We start from the raw sequence: 21,374 nt of genomic DNA, 5'->3' as shown, positions 1-21,374 counted from the left end.
AATTGCAGAAATGGCATAATAAAATGTTCGCAAAAAACTAACCTAAACGGACCATTTTCTACACTAATGGATGGCATGTCAACTGTGAATAGTGACCCTGCACTATTGACATTTGTGCTGTCCATATTAATTATTAGCTCTGGTTGTTTTGTGTCTACTACTGACATGATGATGATTGGTGCTATACAAAATAATGTCATAAAATCAATGGATTATTAAATTAATTGGGACAACCTCCTGCTAATGTTCTAACAGAGACTATATCACTCTTCTCCCCCTCCAGCGATCTACCAGTAGTTCCTATCAACCTGACTGCTGTCACATATACACTGTACTCTGTGTATGGTCTGAGGTTGTCAAGAGTGTAGATACCAGTGAAGTTGGCAACATTGACCATTTGTACTGGTTGGTCACTGCTATTGTAGTACACCTAATTGACAGAAATAAATAACAGTATATATACACAACCGTTCCTCTTGATTGTATACTGTACAAGCATAGTCATCAAGGATGATAGGTGACACAGACAACATACATTGTAATAGTCGATACTACCATGAGGATTAGTGGGAACACTCCATGTCAGCTGCAGTGAATTAGTGAGCACTTGAGTAATGTTAAAGGATGTAGGTCGTGATGATTTCTCTGTAATATACAATGTAGTTATTGTACATTGTAATGAGAAAATGAGAGTAATTATACCTTCCACTATTAGAGTAAATGATGTGCCAACACCTCCACCTCTAATATTTCTTACATTACATGTATACTTGCTACCATTATCACTACTAGTGACACTACTGATATGAAGAGTGGAGGATGCTGTACGACTATCATCCTCATCAGTTGTTGTTTTCTCAACTCCTTTTGGTGTCCTCCAGGAGAACATCAAGTTAGTTGGAGCATCCTGATCATTAGTTGCAGTACATGTGATCTGAAACTCTTCACCCAACACTACATGAACTTGTTGTGGTAGTTCCTGTACTATTGGTGGACCTGTATGATGTACATTAAAACATGATAATTTATTGTTACTAACATACCATAAACAATGACAAATGCAGGATTAGACTCAACATGACCACCTTTACTACTAGCTACACACTTGTACACTCCCTCATCTGATTCCTCTATGTTAGTAATCCTCAACATGTTTGAGTTAGCACCAGACACTACTACACCATCCTTCATCCATTGGTAGACTATGTCAGTACCTAGTGCATTACAAGTGAGCTGTGGTGACTGGCCAATAAATACAATATCATCATCAGGGTTGGTGAGGATTTGTGGGAGAACTGTAAGGAAAGAACAATTATCTCTGGGGTACACAAAAGTAATTTACTTAATAATTCTGCTTCGTTAGATGCAGCACTATACCCATCAGCAACAGTAGCTCTACACTGATACTTGCCACTATCAGCTACTGTAGCTCTGTTCAGTGTTAAACTACTACTCACTCCATTACTATGTGTAACTTGTGTAACACCTGAAGTGTATGATCTTCTGTCCTTTTCCCATGTGATGGTTAGTGAATCACTTCCATTAGCAAAACAGTCAAATGTCACTTTGTCATTGTTGTTAACAAACTGATTTTGTGGATGTCTCCAGAACAGTGATGGACCAGCTGTGGTAATAAATACTTATAAATAAAAAAAAATTAGCTTAGTTCACATGGTAATTGATATAATTTATAATCAATGATGAAAAATATGCCAAAGTGTGCATGATCTCCTTCTTAGTTAGCACATGAAATTGTGAAAAGTACTAAGAAGATTACTATAAAAATAACTGATTCATAGCTTCCAAGGTAATCCCTTCACAACATCCTACATTTAAGATACTTTTTAGTAGCATTGCTACACACATGTACAATATCTCACACAATGGTCAATGGGGGTAAAGATACAAAGCTAACAACAAGGCTCTCTAGCAAACAATATAAACTTACTGCTTTTTTTTTTTACTAATCAGAGCCTCCCTTAGTTGCACATCTCCACATCCTTATACAATTTGGCTCGCAAAAGCAGACAGAGCACAAGAGAACAGAAACAAGACCATCAAACATAGGCTATTATAATCATGCATAATCTTGCTAAGTGATTGTGGCTTATGGCTGCAGCAGGACTACACTATGATGTACTAATAGACTTCCACATCATCAGACTGATTGATTTATTCCACACGTGATCCAAACTTGGATATTCTATAAAGTGGGTCAGACCTGGACAAAACATTAACCGGATGACCCGAATGACCTAACCAGGATTAAAAGCTGATGGAGAAGAGTAGGTGTATACAAAATGTGTCTATACTCACATCAACTGTATGCTAAAATTATAGTCATTCTCATTTCATTCTCAAGTAATAGCCAATACAAATCCAAAGAAATGAGACAACCTAACTATCTTGCAGCAACTGAGGGCATGATCAGGCTCAATAAATGCTTGACTTAATAACAAGCCCATAGTATGAGTCATTGTTAATTTTTGCTTGTCTGAAGACATCACATTAATCAATCTAAACTATTAACCACTAAAGACTGAAGGTCTTGCATCTAAAGGAGCCACACTGCCTGAGATATCCATTGTCAAGGTTGATGTAAACAGTGAACCAGGACCCACGGGGACCCAATGTTTCTTGGAATTTTATATACTTCACACTGATTATCGCTGAGTGCCTTACTGCAAGGCAAGTACAGTGAACCCTCACTTAGTGGCCACTTCTTTAATGAGGCCACCTCATTATAGTGGCCAGGTCCAGCAAGTCCAAACGTATTTTCCATTTGTTTAAGTTTTGTTAATATGGCCACCTCATTATTAAGGCCAGTGGCCACACATTACAGGACAAAACTGGTAAAACTAATACAATGTTCCCTCAGCAAAGAGGCCAGCTGAGCAGGGCAGTCAAGGTATTACTGCAAAAGTTGCTGCTCTTAAGTGCGTTATGTTAACTACTAAAAACAGTACCCATTATTCTGGCAGTATACTTCATGCTTTTCCAACCATTATGTCTCAAGTAATGCTGGAATAATTGGTACATTTGTGTGTTCCTACCTTTTTCTGTGATAAATTCTACATACTGTGTTTAGATCAATTGTACATTGCTGTTACAGCAACTAGGCAGTTGCTAGTTTGTTAAAAACCTCAATAATAAGGCCATTTTGTTTCATGGCTGCATTAATGAGGTTTTGGGTATAGGGCCATTTATTATGGGTCCCATAGGTGCCCTATTAATGAGGTTTCACTGTAATCAGATTTGAACTTTTAGTATATTTATATATTGTACTTTGTGTAGGAGGAACAAAGTGCCAATGAGTACTGTATTTTCCATTATGATGGGGGGGTTTGGTCCACCACCATTTATACCAACTGCATTCACAACCATTCAACTACTACTTAATCATGTGGAGCTTATGATCCTCCATGTAAACTTGTTTACTACTGCATGAACATTGCCCCAAGACAATCTATTCTAAAGTTGTGGTTACCAAAACATTACTGCTCTATTGATTGTGTGCTATCCTCTCTCTGATCCTATATGCTAATGGCTAGTCCCATCATATTAACACCTTCCCAGTTTTCTCTATCGCTGACTATACAAACCTTGAACAGTCAAAGTGACATCATCACTCCTCACACTATTACCCCACTGATTAGTCACATTACAATAATACACTCCTTCATCAGATTTAACAAGATTAGGAATTGTTAACACTGCTCCATTAATACCAGACACCTTATTAGGAAGACTGCTACTACCTCTCTTCCTCCATTGATACACAAAAGTTCTCATATTTACACCTCTTGCTGTAGCAGTGAACTGAGCAGTTCCTATCTCACCAATCACTGGATTAGTTGGTGTAACACTGATGGAAAACTGATCTGTGTAGAGTAATTAAATAATGACATATAGCAGCTTTAGCAGCTATGAAATATGACACACAGTTAGTTAACAATGTGCTGGTCACTGCAAAGTGTTAACAATGTAAATCGACTAGTAACCTGCAGTAGTATAGGTTTTTGGTTGTGCAATAATACATAATTTATTGAAATTCTCGCATTTTGTAATTCATGAAATTTTTTGTAATTCTTCAATTATGTTGCTATGCACTGCTAAGGAAGCACTTGTTAAACAAACTGCTTTTAACAACACATTACGCACAGAAGTATCTTCTAAACTGTTTTATAGTTTGACTATTTAGTGGGGCGGTTAAGTCATATGATCATTCACTTTGTGATAAAAGCACCAAGTTTGGTGTGGTGATACTTTACTTCATGCATTTTCATTTTAGGATGGGTACCATTAATAATTACAATGGTAAAACCACCAGTATTAACATTTTTGAAAAGCTTCGAACCAAGGAAACCTTACAAACATACACCCCTTAGCTCTACATGCATACAACAATAAATGAACATGAAAACATGTTTGTGTGTAGCAAGAACATGTTTATAGTAAATTGCTTGTATTTTTCAGTATAATCATGACCACACACTGTATGGACCATTATAAAAAGACCTGCACTTTACCTGAAATGCATTGCAGCCAAAATTACAATTACATTGATATATACTCTAAATCAATTGACATCATGTTTTTTGTTGTTGTGAATCGCTGTATAGTAGGGTCCACAAAGGTTTGGGTATGGCCCATGAAAAAATCACTCAAAAACCACCCTCACTTTTCCCTGACAAGGAGGAGGCAGTATTGGCTAGGTAAACTATATAACCTAAAATAGCCTTCAGATCAACCTGAAATGCTTTCAACAAGGTGCTATGGAATTTTAAAATAAATATATTAAACAGAAATTTTCTAGTGACTGACTGACTAACTGATGCCTTCAGACAAGCATAACTCAATAACGGCTAAGGCTACTGGCTTGATTTTTTCACTATTCAAGGTTGCACGTACAATGCATTCTTCATGGACTTACCAGTGTCCTCTTTTATGTCCCATTCATCTTGCTGACAGTGCAAGGTGTTGATTTGCAGATAGTGCGAGATGGCTTCCCTTCATAACGGAATTCATCAATATTTTCCATAGTAGCTATTTTAATTGCAGAGGCACTTTTCGAACAGATCTTGATTCATAATGCTGTGTAACAGACTGGACATAGCTGACAATGAAGCATAATAGATACTTCACTTTTCAGACAACAATTTGTAGCTGGACCATTCCTTCTTTTGATGCGATATGCAATATAGGAGTTTTAAATTTGAGTAGGGACCACAGTAGAAAGGAAAGGTAATGAAACAAGGGGGGTTGCTTATACATGTAACCGTACTAGTGTAAATTTATCCCTACTTTAGTTGTTTCAGGGTAGCTTTAGCTATAACCATGACTAAAGTAGGGATAAATTTGCACTAGTATGGTTACATGTATAAGCAACCCCCCTTGTTTTATTGCTTTTTCTTTCTACTGTGGTCCCTACTCAAATTTAAAATTGCTAATTTTTCCATCTACTTGTGTTAATTATGGATGCTGCTACCAGCACACATTCAAGATATGGGAGTACTGGTGTTCAGCGATCAACATATATTCAGAATGGCACAGAGTTATATATAGTGCAACTTATGGAGATGGATTGCTTGAATAAAATCAATTTGTGGATGATGGAAAATCTGTTCTAGGCACCATGAACAAGCTCTGCACTACCAACCACCTTTTGAAAAATAGGTTAATACTACTTCTATTAAGCTGGGTAATGCAAAGGAGATGCTAGACCCTAAGGATTGATTTGAATGAAGATGCAGTCAGATTATTTGTGACCGGATCTGCGAAAACCCGACATAATGGTGCAAGCCTAAATTTTCAGTATAAGCCATTGATTTGCAATGGGTAAAATATTTGCGTAATCGAAAAAAAAATCATAAATTTTGTAAACGCTTTGTTCTTTGTGAAGGAAGGGTCCTATGATAAAAACCTGTATATCATCGTATTCGCCTACTCAAGAGGAGCTCAAAAATGTTTGTTTCGTTGCAGTAGACTAAAGGATACGTAAGGTATGGGCGTTTGTTTACGTCACGTCGAAACGATCGTACGCGATCGATTTTTCTTCACTGTTTTCGTCTCTGTATGCAGTGAAGAATGGTAATAGAAGACAAAACCTACCCAGTAATGGACTCCCCTATTCATGACGAACACAATGGTGAAAGTTGCAACTCTGTACTACATAGTATTTGTAAGTTACAGCCATTTTTGTAAGCACATGTAATTTATTTCCCAATACTTGCTGTACAAATCGATCTTTCTGTTGTTGCTACTTTGTAGGGCTGTAACTCCAAAAGTTGTTGCCATATGAGGCTGCAACTTGGCCAGAGCATACACTTGGCTAAGTAGATTATAAACATTCAATAATGAAGAATTTGAAAAATGCGTCATTATGTCGGGTTTTCACAGATCTGGTCACATTTTTATGCTAAACAATTAGGTACAGAGGCAAACTCGCTATTACAGCAAAACTTGTTTAGCTCAATAATTGGAGCCAAAACACTGTTTAAAACAGCAGCGCTCAAAAAAGATTGTCACCTCTCTACTAGGTTGTTTATTGTATGGCAGATTGGCAGTCAAGAGAATCAGCTTTTAAATTAGAAATGCTTTAAAGCCTCACAAAAGTTGTCCTGTACTTTCTCCATTGATCATCTGGCTTAAGCTTACCAAATCCTGTGCATTAGGTAATGAGTCAAGTCTAATTGCTGTTGGTAATACCAAGATATTTTGAAATATGCGGACAACATTCTGATGCCATTTTGGTTCCCAATTTGTTTGCAGATGTTGAGAGGCTAGACATTGTATTGGATCTTTATTCTTCAAACAATAGGTTCATAAGGCTGGGGGAGGTTCCAGAAGATGTGTGTTAAATAACACAATTACCTAGAACTGGTCTACCTTTTGAGTAACAATAATACTAAAGAAGAGAAATATTTGCTACGTATAATTCTCCAAACACAAAATGTAGACATTAACCACAAAGTAATTAATAGCTAGCTACCATCTTAACAGAGATCTTTCAACAAACAAAGTTAGCACTGAATTGATAGCAGAAATTGAACCTTGGAACCATGAAATGACTGATACTACACTGTTAATTCCTGCTGCTCATGCTACAAGACATGGTCCACTAAATATGGACACTGATGTTCTAGTTTAGTAATTGCTCCAGCAAACAATTTGGGTTTGACAGAGGAATGGGAGTTTAAAGATTTACCTTTATATATTTCTGCATAAATGATTATAATTGCATCAAAACTAGGTTATGAAAAGGCAAATGCTTTGCCTTTCTTCCACCCATTTGACACTACATCAGCATTTGCTAGTGGGAGAAAATCTGCATGGGATATTTGAAATGTTAAATTTAACATTTGGCTTACCTTTAGAGTGCTCGTAATAGTGATTGTGCTCTGAATGATGAGATGCTTGCAAAGATGTAATATGTTATTTTGCTTTACTTAAAACATCTGAAGCCAAACAATGCAATGGAGCATGCCAAGTCTCTTTGTCAACTGTACATACGTATAGTTATAAATATTTCACCCACAAAGGAAGCATTACCTCAACATGTAACACATGCGAAAAGGGTTGAACAGCACAGGTTGGCTCAGAAGCGTTTGCATAGTCCTTGACAAAACCTTTTGAAGTTGCAACAAAACATAGGAAGCAATCTATTTTCAGACAGTTTCCATCCCCATTCTATTCAGGAAGACACGTAACTTCTTGTTAGGTAAATTCAATGCTTGTCCCCAGGTCCCCATATACAGGTATGATATACAGTACAGCTCATGGGTAACGTCGCATGTACACGCATGACGTGCGCTCGAGTGACCCCTGTGAATGCAGCAAAGCTACAGTAATGCTCCGCGATAGCTAACTTTACTTGAGAGCGTCACGCAAGACGAGATAACAGGTCACACCAATGGTCTTGGGAGGCGGCACTGGCTCAGTTCCGCCAGCTGTGAAGTCTCCTATTGCAATGCCTGTGTTGTAGCTACCGAATACTTGGTAACTTAGCTACTGACTTGACCTTGACTCTATCACGGACTACAGTCAGTACTGTACACTATAGCTAGCAGTATAGCTACCGTAAGCCTAGATGGATTGGTTGCCAAGTAATGCCAAAGAACCCCAGTTAGTGCATTTTTCTAATTCATATTTTCTTTATCTAGATAGTTAAAAGAATGGTCAACCAAAGTTTCAACTCTAGAAGCCAAGAAATTTCAAAGTTACAGTGCTACAAAGTGCTAACAACAAAACATAGATTTGTACAGTGACAATGAACTACAGGCGTTTAATAAAACGATCATAACATACGGATGCAGTCCTCTACCAAGATGACACTTGCACCATCGAATTCTCGATGAACAAGCAAATCCATTGCTGGGTAAGTCTTGTCTTCCAGGCCTTTCCTACGTCCACGGGGGAATGACGAAGGTGAACAAACGTGACAAAAAGTGATAGTGAACCACTTGTCCAACGCAAGGCAGACTAACGCTGATATCTTCTGTCTTCTTGAGAGTACTGACACGAAACAAAGATTTTGGAACTCCTCTTGCTTGTGGGATCACGATGCTACCAAGGTGTTTGGTGTTATCACTTTCCTTCATTGTGAAACAAGCGCTTTAGAATTTACGGACTTTTTCATTTTCGTAAATATTCCACCCATTGCATTCTGCAGGCCCAGCGTGCGTTTATTGCATTCTACTGTATAATTAGCTAGCTAGGCTTGAACGAACATAATCATGGGACCGATCACAATTGTTTATGTGATTTAAGTGTTGTATGAAGTTACTAAACTCAGTAGCGAGTGTTCTCATGTGTGGCGAGTTTCTCTCGCGGCTAGTGCATATCCACGCGATATTCCACAGGTATTGTACAGTACATTGCAAAAGAATGATCTCGCGAGAAGATGCGAGCATTACTCGCATGTGTATACTCGTGATGTTACTTGTGAGCTGTACTGTATCACTTCATAAACTGCATCCACTGTAGCAAACAATTTATGTAAATTAATGTACGTGTGTTCTGATCTATCATTTTTTTGAAATGATACAGCCCTATCAATGGTATTTAATGGTTTATTTTTATTGTGTAATAATCCACTAAATTAAATTATATTTGGGTGGTACCCATACTACAATGATTCAGAATGCCTTACTCTACCTCTCCACCAAATTCCATGCTTTTATCACAAAGTGAACGTTCCTCTTTATTTTTGAGGCTTAACTGCTGCACTAATTGCATTTTTCCCAGAGTTCATAATATAAATATGGGATTATGAACTCTTGTCTCAACAAACCCACAAAGCTGCAATTCATTTTCGTTCACGTACGTAGGGGATACGCACCCTTTCCAATTCAAAGGAATAGGCTATTCCTGGTAGTCTACGAGGCCTGCACTATTGTTTTTCAGTTGTTAAACACCTGTAAAACCTGAAGGGAAGGTAATTCACAAAATCTGAGGAGAGTTGCCACACCTGTATTTCAGACTGCTGAAAAGAAACCACAAATTTTACCTGTGTGGAAGCTTAATACAGCCTTCATTTTGCTTTTACTAGCTACTTTTACTATTTAACGATTATGCTCACGTGGGTGTGTACAGACAAACATAGACAGATTAGATAGATAGGTGTACACACACACGCACACACACACACATCGCACATTTTTATGAAAGCAATTTCAGTAAACCAGGCGTACACTCACAGGCGTACGCCTGGTTTAATAATTGTGACTAAATTAATCATATGGATGCATTAACAATATATTCTAAAACAAGGTTCATGATTTAAATTGTAGTAACTAAGACACGGAAACTATGACATGTAAAATTATAAGGATACGTTTACATCCTTTGATACTGTCTTATAGTGTACAGAGTAATAATTATGTTTCCTCTATGGCATGTTCTAGGCCTGCGCCGATTATGCCAGCATAATTTAATGCTTTTGGCTCCCTACCTATCCTTTGGCTATGCAAGCATAATTGGTAGCCAAAAGTATTGAATATAATGCCAGCATAATAGGCACAATTTTTGTGCATTGGTCAAGGCATTGGTTATCAGAGAAGCTGAAACTCTGCCTATTTTGCGTGATGCAGAACGGAATAGTGTGCAAACAAGGTAAAAATTAGATTTACAGCTACGTTGTGAAGAAAAAATTAGTTAAAGACTGATATACTCTAATAGAACAGTCACCACATGTTGAAATATCCGTTCACAGATGCATTAAATACTCTAATAGAGCAGTCAAGACACAACTTTACATGAGCATATTTGGAGCATAATGGGACACAACTGGGCATAATTGGAGCATTGCTCAAAAGAATAACAGGCAATTTCAAAAGCATAATAGGCTCAGGCCTAGCATGTTCACCATACAAGTTAGTCTGACTTTATAGCAACTTCATGCTGTTGTTGACTTGATTTTGTACTATATTGTCATTTTGCAACATAAGTAGTGGCATCCATTTTGCAAAATCATGTAATGGGTCAAGGATCAAGCAAACATACTACTCTTTTTTGCTCATAAGATAATTAGATATCTCATAGATCCCCCAAGAGCAGTATTGAATGACAAAAGAACCACAACAATTTGGAAGTGCATAAACACAATAGCTTAGAAATGCAACTGCATGGCCTCGATTTCATGATCACATCTTAGCCAACTATATTTTAAGGATACACCAAGTGTTGGAACTGCTTATCAGCAATATCAGGACATTATAATTACGGTGTTTACTAGCAGATAGTTTTCAGTACACTGACACTATTAAAACAAACAGAAATTTATTGCAATATTCCACAAAATTGGGTAAACATAAACATCAGATTGGTTATAAGTATTGGCCGTCATGTTGATGTAAATATTTACTATGTGACCGGATCCCCACATGTTAGCACATTCTTTGAATCTCATTTTATTATTTAGATAGCCAAAGTAATGGTCAACCAAAGCCAAGAAGTTTGAAGCTACAGGACTACAAAATGTTCACAGCAGAAAGGTCAACTTTTACAGTGACAATATGGAAAATAAACTAAAGGCATTTAATTGAATGGTCATAACTTAAAAACGCAGTCCTCTACAACTCACACCATCAACCATCACATTTTCTATGAACAGCTGAATCCATTGCTGTGTGTAGGTCCTTCTTATGACCAGGGAAAAGGCAAAAACTTGAGAAAAAATGAGAGTGCATCCAATTGCTTTTTCTGAACACAATACTACCAAGGTTTATCCTATTAACACCTTCTTTCATCACGAAACAAGTGCTCAAAAATTTGTGGAACCCGTAATATTCATCTAATGATGTTTTGTGCAGATCCAGTCACATATCTTCTTAACAAGAAACTCTTACTGATATACATAATTATGCTTTTCGCACCATCTACAGTCACTCTAGCTCTATTAGACTCCACACTAATTCCCTCCTTGTTAGCCATACAATAATATCTTCCCTCATCAGGTGGAGTAGCTCTAGTAATAGTGAGTGTATTACTGTTCTGTCCTCTTGATCTGGAGGGAACACTACCACCATCACGATGCCATGAGTATGTCACATCATCAACAGATGCTGAACAAGTTAATGTGACATCTTGTAATGCTATAATAGTAGTATGTGATGGGTGAGTGGTGATTTCTGTAGAAATCAGATAACACTATATAGCTAAAAAATGAATACAGCAGCTGCTTACTCAAAACAGTAACAGTAACAACATTTGACCTTGTCCCACCAGCTTCATTGGACACTACACACCTGTACTGTTGTGACTCTTGTAAGTTACTCACAACAAGTCTCCTGTTATTTCTATTACTAATATCACTCCATTGTCCTCCATTAATATTCCTAGTCTGCCATTGATATGTAATTGATCCTCTACCAGTTACCTCACAATTCAGAGTAACACTTATACTAACAGTTGTCAACTGACTGGTGGGGTGAGTTGTGATAGTGGGAGGACCTGTGGACACTTGTGTCATCATGTCTTACCTGTTAGGACAATACTCACCATACACAGTCACAGTAGTGCTATTAGACACAACTGATCCAACCTCATTTGTTACTACACACCTATATGTGTACTGTCCGACTGCCATGTTACTATTAGTAGTGTATGATGGACTGTTAGCATTTCTTTTAATAGGTGTCCAACTACTACCAGATTTTCTCTCCCAGGAATACATCAGTGTACCACCTCCAGTAGCACTACATGTTAGAGTGGTAGTAGTCCCTACTGGTATGGTGACATTTCTTGGATGTGTAGTGATTGATGGAGGACCTACATAAATATATACATACATACATACATGGGTAAAGAATTATAAATGATTGTTGAGCAGGGATATAGATGTGGCAATTATATTGGCATAATTTTATGAATAATATGGAATCAGGCATTACATTAGCATTTATATAGCACAGTGCGAAAATCTAAAATTTACACAATTCCATTAATAACCAAGATGCTTTAATAGAGCAGTCAAAAATTCTAATGGGACAGTCACATTAATTGTACTACACAAGAATGATGAGGCTCTACTAACAACAAGCTAGAAGATCAGAAGATAGTTAAAGCTGAAACATCAGTAATGGTCTAATACAGCAATCGACTGATATTATTGACCAAAGGTGGTGGCATTTAATGGATTACCATAAACAGGTAATTTTTTGAGTACTGCTCCAGGGGGTGGATCTAACAAGGGGAGGGGGTTTGCCAGGGTAGTGAGTATATTCAGACTGAAATGTTTAGTAGGGACTTTCCCATTGAGCTATGCTGTAATAGTACTCATCGTTCATCTCTTGTTTCACTAATTTTTGCATAGATTGCTACTTCATTTTTAAATTAACATTTAAAAAAAATACTAGTTTGTTTAGTTTTTTGTTGTAGCAGAGCTAGCTACAATGTAACTTGTGACTGTTCTATGCATGACTGTTGTATTAGAGTATATCTCAAATCATCCAAGGGGTGTGTAGCTAGCTAGACCAATAAAGGCTGGAGTGAGGTCATCTTGTTTACTGATACATAAATAGCTAGATCGTTAAGAGGTGCATGTGGTCTCCATACTGTATTGCTATTAGTCCACCTATATAGACCTTTATTTGATGGGCGTGGTCATGAACCTATTGCGTACGGGATCCCAATCATGAAGTTGCAGATATCTAGCTACTATATCTCTTCTATACTAGCGGCTGGACTGAAGTGCTTTTGAAATGCAGCTCTGAAATAATACTGTAGTGTCTAAATATGCTGCTGAAAGAAAGTGCTGATACAGAAAATTAACTCCTCAATGTGGATTCGTTAGATGAAGACAAGCAACCTGATTGAAGATAAAAAAAGACAAGGTGCAGAGGGCCTATGTTTGTCGGAAGCCAAAAGGCGCATCCCACTGGTGAGTTTGTTATTGTTGCATAAAATGGTGGCTGTGCACTGCTTCGTTTGGTCTCTAGCCTTGTAACTGTGGTACAGCATGTTATGAAAACATGCAATTTGCACAATTCCAAGATAGTTTGATAGAACACTTACAAATTCTAATAAAACTGTCACATTAATAGTACCATGCTCCAAGGAATAACTGAAACGTCAAAAATGCTCTATATACAACTAACTGACATGATTGACCAAAGGTGGTGGCATTTAATAATTTTTCATAAGCATATATGTGACTGGATCTGCGAAAGCCCGACATAATGGTGCATTTTTCCAATTCTTTATTATTGAATATCTATAATCTAGTTAGCCAAGTGTATGCTCTGGCCAAGTTTCAGCCTCATATGGCAACAACTTTTGGAGTTACAGCCCTACAAAGTATCAACAACAGAAAGAATCGATTTGTACAGCAAGTATTGGGAAAATAAATTACATGTGCTTACAAAAATGGCAGTAACTTACAAATAAAAAGCAGCACAGAGTTGCAACTTACACCGTTGTGTTCGCCATGAATAGGGGAGTACATTACTAGGTAAGGTTTTTCTTCTATTACCATTTGTCACTGCTTACAGAGACGAAATCAGTGAAGGAAAATCGATCGCGTACGATCGTTTCGACGTGATGTAAACAAACGCCCATAACGTACGTATCCTTTAGTCTACTGCAATGAAACAAAGATGTCTGAACTCCTCTTGAGTAGGCGAATAAGATGATATCCAGGTTTTTATCATAGGACCCTTCCTTCACAAAGAACAAAGCATTTAAAAAATTTACGAATTTTTTCGATACGCAAATATTTTACCCATTACAAATCAATGGCTTATACTGAAAATTTAGGCTTGCGCCATTATGTCGGGTTTTCGCAGATCCAGTCACATATGTGACCGGATTGCAAAAAGGGGTCTTCCACACACATCCAATTTGCCAACTTTGACAATTCATAACTTTAGATTGGAAAGAGCCATTGACTTGGAATTTGGTCAGAAGTGCGCACCAACATAGCTGAATAAGTGGTGAAAATTTCAGGCTAATATGTTACTTATATGCTACGTTATGGTCTCCCAAGTTTACGGAATTGGATGTGTGTGGAAGACCAAATCCAGTCACATATACAGGTAATTTTCTTGAGTAAGTAAGTGTATGGGGTGGTGCACTAGGTAGTAGGTATATGAAGCAGGGGGTCTGGGCTATATGTTAAAAGGAATTTATATGTTTCAGGGCTGAAATTTTCAGTTGTACATGTGCAAATATCTAAATCACAGTAATAAATAATGCTTTCTGAGTTGTCTGGATTAAACATCAGTGGTAGGGATCAGTCACTACTGAGTAGATTAGTTCAGTTGTGAGCACAACAATAAATTGTCATAATATTATGGAATGCTGGCCAAGTTCATTTCATTTTAGACTATTAAATTAAACATGTGCTCATAGCCAGGTTATGAGTGTGTGTCTACGTAGTTTCCTGAAATTGGTTTTTGGGGAAAACATATCTGAGTATCTCTCCACACACCCATGTGGGCAAACAATTTGTAAGCTATATAGAAAATCTATACAAAAACAGCCAAGCTGTGAAAAAAGGGAGTGGCCTCCAAAAAAGCCAGGGTGAAAAAGATGTGAAATCCAAGGTGGTAGCCAAGAAATGGCTGTGATGGTAGGTTAATGACAAAAATTTTAATAACACAAATTCAGGCGAATTTGTGTTGTCTTCTCCAAGGATTTGACACCAAATAGTCCAAATTCACCTAAATTGTTGTTACTTGAATTTTTACCATTAACTTACCATCACAGCCATTTCTTGGCTACCACCTTGGATTTCACATCTTTTTTCACCCTGGTATTTTTTGAGGCCACACCCTTTTACACAGCTTGGCTTTTTTGTATAGATATCACTTCTTTTTTATTTGCATACTCCAAAGCCAGCCAGTGGCCAGCTTTGTAGTTCTTTTACTTGTCTTTTTCTTTACTGCAGAAAGAAGACACAGGGTGATGTGTTTGTAGTTGAACTCTCTACAGGGCAACTTGTTTGTAGCTGAACTCTCTCCACAGTGACTTATTTGTAACTGAACTCACTACAAGGTGACCTGTTTGTAGTTGAACTCTCTCCAGGGTGACTTATTTGCAACTGAGTTCACTACAGGGTGACTTGTTTGTAGTTGAACTATCTACAGGGTGACGTATTTGTAACTGAACTCTCTACAAGGTGGTTTGATTGTAGCTGAAGTCTACAGGGTGACTTGTTTGTTGCTGAACTCTCTTCAGGGTGACCTGTTTGTAGTTAAACTCTCTAGAGAGTGACTTGAATGTTCTGACAGAGAGACTTATTATGAAGCTGAATGTTCTATTAGGGTGACTGCACTATTATAGTATCTTGATTGCGTTTGTTACACGTTGACTTTCGTAGTGTAACTCAGTGGTTTTTATCTGATTCCTTATAAACCACTGAAAGCTTGTTTTAAAACAGTTAATCTACCTCTATACCTATTTCAGCTGATTCCAATAAACTAGTTCGCCTGGTAGGTGTGACGAGCAATACTTTTTTTATTAACAAAACTCGATTATGCACTTTTTTACACATAGTTGGTGTTTTTGCTATAACTCCATGACTGTTATTGCAATTTGCTCAAATTACAAAAGGTTTGCACCACAATAGTTACTCCATGCACAGATCGAGTTTCAAGTAATTCAGTCAAGTGGTTCACCCTGGAGGCCTGACAGCAAACCACCTTTTGATTTTAGAAAAATCATGCATAACTCCTTTGTTCTTTGTCTGATCTGTATCAAAATTGGACTGTAAATGTGCAGTATTACGCTCCTACTGCACTCCAAATATTAAGTAAATTGACTAAAGCATGTGTGCATTATTACAATTTTTCTAATGTGTGTGAGACAAAGAAGTAAAAGATTTAGAAGAAAAATATGAAGGCAATAAGACAAACTTTGAAGACATGTATCTCAGTGATGGATGGGCAGATTCACTTCAAATTGGAATAGAAGGTGCCCTACCCTTAGGGAGCTTCCACAGCAAAAATGGTAAATTTCTGTCCAGCCATTGTCAAGCTGCGGATGCATGAAAATGGCATTTTACTGGTTCCTGTAAAATGCATACTTGTCTGTCGCGTGCCCGCACTAGCTGTACTTGGCCACACGACACACTATCATATGTCTTGATTAGTATATTAAAAATTATTAATTCAAAAATGAGGTAGGGATCCAAGCAATAAAAAAGTAGTGAAACAAACGTTTTTACCAAAATCCTAATAGAACACACACTTAAACATCACCCTAGGAAGCTCCCCAACCACAAAAGAAGCCTTACAATTTAATTTGGAGGAAGTATAGGCCCACTGGTAAATATGAAGTCAAAAGGAACCATTTAAATAACTGAAATATGCCATTTTGTTCATCTTATTTTTTTCCACAGATCTAGAGCAAAATGTGAGTACTGCATAGTAACACTTTGGCAGTAAAAAGTTTGGTGAAAATCCACTACATTGGAAAATTGATGAAAAACACTTGGATGAATTGTGCATGCCTATTATGATAAATCAGAATCCATACTATTGCTGACCACAGCATGCCTATAGATATGTCAAAGCTGTTTGGTACAAAGTGCATTCAATAGAAAGGAAACAATACACTTGTGTTTGCTACCTGTAACTTTGATAATATGTGACTGGATTTTGGAAAAATGATCCAAATCGCACATTAGACATTAATTTTCGAGATAAACAGTTTTAAAGAATTCAAACCAGCATAACTCTCCAAGGATAGCAAGCACATGTATGAAATGTACGCAAAAGATACATCAATCTATTACCTTTCAGGCCACTTCCAGTACTTGTAGCTGCTTGTAGAGTTTCCCACCAAATAAGATAGAAAATCTGAGCAGTTGGATGAGGGAAGTAATATCACGAGTGCTCACAAAGGGATGGAGGATGGGGAGTGGCAGGGCGGGCAAGGGTTAGACCTCAAATGGAGGCAGACCACGATTGGAGTCCAGAGACGAGATTACAGGGCTGTGCTGGCTCCTTAGTGGCTGATATGTAGCAAACTCCACAGAAAAATGTCTGGCCAACATTATCAGGCTGTCCACCAGTAAACCACTGGTTCTTGCCAAGCCAGGTCCTTCACAAGGCCTAAAACCACCACTCAAGTTCTACACATACCCCAGAAAAGACGTCTGTTGAAACCAGCCTCGAGTAGTTTGAGTGGTACTGAGTGTCAAAACTACTAGTACAATAGTGTAGCTATCCACTGGAGGTGTTAGTTTGATTTTGCCTGATGTGCGATTTGGATTGGTTTTGTAAAATCTGGTCACATATTAACTGACTACTTAACAGCTACTGTACATGATGACTGACTTTGATATACATGTTTAGTACAGCACCTCTTATTATCATGTTAGCTATCCACCAATGGATTTATAAAAAGTAAACAAGCTAGTGTAAAATTAATTTAAAAAATTAAAACATGGAAATAAAGATCACTGAAAAAGAGAGTCAAACAAGCCAGCATGTTAAACACATAGAGATCTCTATTTGGACTCATATATACATTATATAGAAGTATTCTCAGAACTACGGTTTTTTCATTAGTTTTTACCATTATCCATTAAGTCTAAATAGAGATCTCTGTGTGCTAAACATGCTGGCTTGTTTGACTCTTGTTTCTTTACCTTTTCAGCGATCTCTATTTCTATGTTTTAATTTTTATAATTATTTTTACACAAGTTTGTATGGGGGAGAGTGTCTAACTGCCAGTATGGCCTGTACAACAACACTGCTACAAGTTCACTTTGATCATATGTACACCTCTAGCCTGATTCTACTGATGACAAAGAACTGTTGATAAGTGATGGTCGATGTTGATAAGGTCAAGTCTTTCTTCTAAGATAAGGCCACTCCAAATAAATTTTCTGTTTCCCATCCACCGCCCTAATCTGGTTACTGTCAGCTCTAGATTATTCTATTATTCCATATTCTTCTATTATTTTCTGGTTATTCTCGCATACTGACAGACCTATCTTGAAATGGTGTCAGCTAATGTGTCAGCAGTTCAGCACAGACTTCGCGTTTGTGCTATTTTGCAACTTAATAAGGAAAGAACAAGCTTAAGCATGCTTTTATGCACCTTTATATGGTTTTGCCAATTGCAATACAGGCAAATAATGGCTTGAAAAACTGTCAATACTATAATGAAATAATGGAAATTGACTGCCCGCCCGCATGCAGATATGCCTGAGTGCAGGATGGGAAACAGAGAATTTATTTAGAGTGGCCTAAGCCTGAGGTGTTACTTGCAGCAGTGCCTTTGTTGAATGTACTCCAGTTAGACATTCTCTCCCATACAAATATTATGAACTCTTGGTTATAGCAATCGTTTGTTCAATGCTAAAGTAGGGATTTTCCTACTGAGCTATGCTGTATAACCATCATTTAATAATTTATTAATATACTAGTTTTTTGTTATAGCATACAACTATACTAGTGTGATTGTTCTAGTAGGGTGACTGCTGTATTAGAGTATCTTGAGTCGGCCTTCACCTACCAGGGGGTGGTCAATGTTTCATACTTTTGTAACTGAACTGATTTATTCTTATTAATTGTAATCTTATGATTGATTGTAATTATTATGTAATTGTGTATTTATGTATGTGTGAGTATTAAGATCGGTTTTTTGGCACCATAAAGCACGTTGTACCTGGTACGGTTACACTTTCATTGTGCTAGCATTATGAAAACAGTTAGGCCAGTAATAACAGAGTGTGTATCGTGATCGTGTAAACAGATTTTAAAGAGGTGTGATCTCGGTGCTCGATTGTTACAACTAATTAACTAAGATCATGTTAATATAGATGTGGTATTGGACCTACCATGCAATTACAGGTATCTACTAAGTGTAGTTAGGCACTTAAATAAGTTTGCAGCATCTAAATTATGCTGCTCAAGGAAAGTGCTGATAAGGAAAATTAATTCCTCAATATTGTGAAGAAGGACAAAGATCAGCCTGATAGAAGATAATGGAACCAATGCTTAACTTTATGTTTCTTCCATTGTGTTTTAGGAACAACCATATCCACAGCAGAGAGAAATAGATCTTTCCACATAGACCAAGAAAACTCCACATCACCAAAGAAATCAATCAAATCCCAAGGAACATGACTTAAAGCAGATTAAAAGTGGTCAAAATCAGCTCTCTTGCAGTTATATATACAAGTAACAAGGACACTGGTGATAGGAAGAAACATAATGTTAAGCATTGGTTCCATTCAGACACAATTGACTTGGTTCCCATCATAAAAGAAAACTTTATTAGGTTATGAAGAGTAATTCTTTTGATATTCATCTTAGACAACAATACAGACGAGTAAGCAATTTAGAAGCAAGACTAGATATGATCACTAAAGAAAAGGCTGCAACAATGTCTTAGTTACAATTAAGTAATCCAAAACAATTCTAGAGGTGGGCAAACTCTGTTAAGCATCATTGTGTGACATTTTGCCACCCCTTTAGTTAGCCTCTGGGGATGTCACAGATGATGCTATTAAAGCTGATATTTTCAATAATTACTTCAAATTTGTTGTTACTGTTGAGGATCTCAGTGGTTTAGATGATCCTAAATCTTCCATTTCTTTCATATCACCTGTTTTAGGTTCCATTACCTTCACATCTGAGGATGCAAGAACTATAATCCCTAAAAGGCTTGTGGTCCAGATCTGTTTCCTTCTTTCTTTTCTTGTAATTTTACCTATCATCTTTCATATCTTTAGACACTCAGACAATTACTATTGTACATTCATGCATCCTTAATTAAGAGTAAAAAGAACATAAGCTGCGTTGTAGTACGTATATCATATAACAGATATTAAATACATAATGGGTTTTGGTGACACAACACTAATGCATTACTCACCATACACATTCACAGTAGCACTATTAGACACAACTGATCCAGCCTCATTTCTTACTACACACCTATATGTGTACTGTCCAACTGCCATGTTACTATTAGTAGTGTATGATGGACTCTTAGCATTGTTAATAGTGGTCCAACTACTACCAGATCTTCTCTCCCAGGAATAAATCAGTGTGCCACCCCCAGTAGCGCTACATGTTACAGTGGTAGTACTACTTACTGGTATGTTGACATCTGTTGGGTGTGTAGTGATTGATGGAGGACCTGAAAAGTACAATGATCAACTGTTACCTGAGTCATTAAAATCCGGGAGTTAGTAAAACATGGAATACGGAATAACGGAATAAGCAAAACTTATCTTTTGCAGATTGTACAAATAGTTATATGCTCTATAGTAATTATACTTTAGTTACCTTATAACAGCTCTGCATGGCGCACCATGGTGATGGATAGAACAGCAGCTGGCGAACGTTAAATGGGATGAGCACAACCAATCACCCTAGAACAATCTACCTTCGTTAAACTTATTTACTTACACTCTTGATTCAAACCTGAAGAGTTTTGAAATCCATTTAAAGACACACAACCACTGCATGGACTTCCCTACTGAATTCTAGTGTGACTCTAATAAATTCGGTCATATGTACATGGAGGGTAGTTAGTTTAACCTAAGAATACAACTAGCATTTTGTAGCTATATCAACTAAGGAGTATAGATAAGTAAGTTTAGCGAAGGTAGATCGTTCTAGGGTGATTGGTTGTGTGTTCATCCCATTTAATGCTCGCCCAGCTGCTGTTTATCCATTGCCGTGGCATGCCATGCAGAGCTGTTGCAAGGTGTAAATGAAGTATGTTTGCTATAGAGCATGTAATTATTTGTAGAGTCTGCAAAAGATAAGTTTTGCTTATTTCGTTATTCCGCAATTCCGTATTCTGCGTTTTACTAACTCCCTTAAAATCTCTGCATGGGAATTACTAAAAATAAGTTTGTAAGTTGTATTACATTTCTAAAAATCCGGCTTTAGACTTCTTATGGATCA

The 21,374-nt window shown here is 37.3% G+C and overlaps 1 protein-coding gene across 1 annotated transcript in view; it reads right to left on the bottom strand.

The window, feature by feature from the left end:
- The window catches only part of LOC136267025 (hemicentin-1-like), a 28,149-nt gene that overhangs the window by 4,487 nt on the left and 2,288 nt on the right, over window positions 1-21,374 (bottom strand). Inside the window, exons 2-12 of the mRNA XM_066062081.1 lie at window positions 20,332-20,598; window positions 12,001-12,270; window positions 11,686-11,952; window positions 11,376-11,630; window positions 3,603-3,881; window positions 1,343-1,624; window positions 1,044-1,295; window positions 703-996; window positions 536-645; window positions 235-430; window positions 43-181 (exon numbers count right to left, since the gene is read on the bottom strand). Of these exons, the coding sequence (XP_065918153.1) occupies window positions 43-181; window positions 235-430; window positions 536-645; window positions 703-996; window positions 1,044-1,295; window positions 1,343-1,624; window positions 3,603-3,881; window positions 11,376-11,630; window positions 11,686-11,952; window positions 12,001-12,270; window positions 20,332-20,598 (2,611 nt within the window). The remainder of the gene's footprint in view (window positions 1-42; window positions 182-234; window positions 431-535; window positions 646-702; window positions 997-1,043; window positions 1,296-1,342; window positions 1,625-3,602; window positions 3,882-11,375; window positions 11,631-11,685; window positions 11,953-12,000; window positions 12,271-20,331; window positions 20,599-21,374) is intronic.

Source organism: Dysidea avara, chromosome 9, assembly GCF_963678975.1.
Source record: "Dysidea avara chromosome 9, odDysAvar1.4, whole genome shotgun sequence".
NCBI classification, from domain to species: Eukaryota; Metazoa; Porifera; class Demospongiae; order Dictyoceratida; family Dysideidae; genus Dysidea; species Dysidea avara.
The sequence above is the reverse complement of the archived record's forward strand: the minus strand, read 5'-3'. Positions and strand labels throughout refer to the sequence as shown.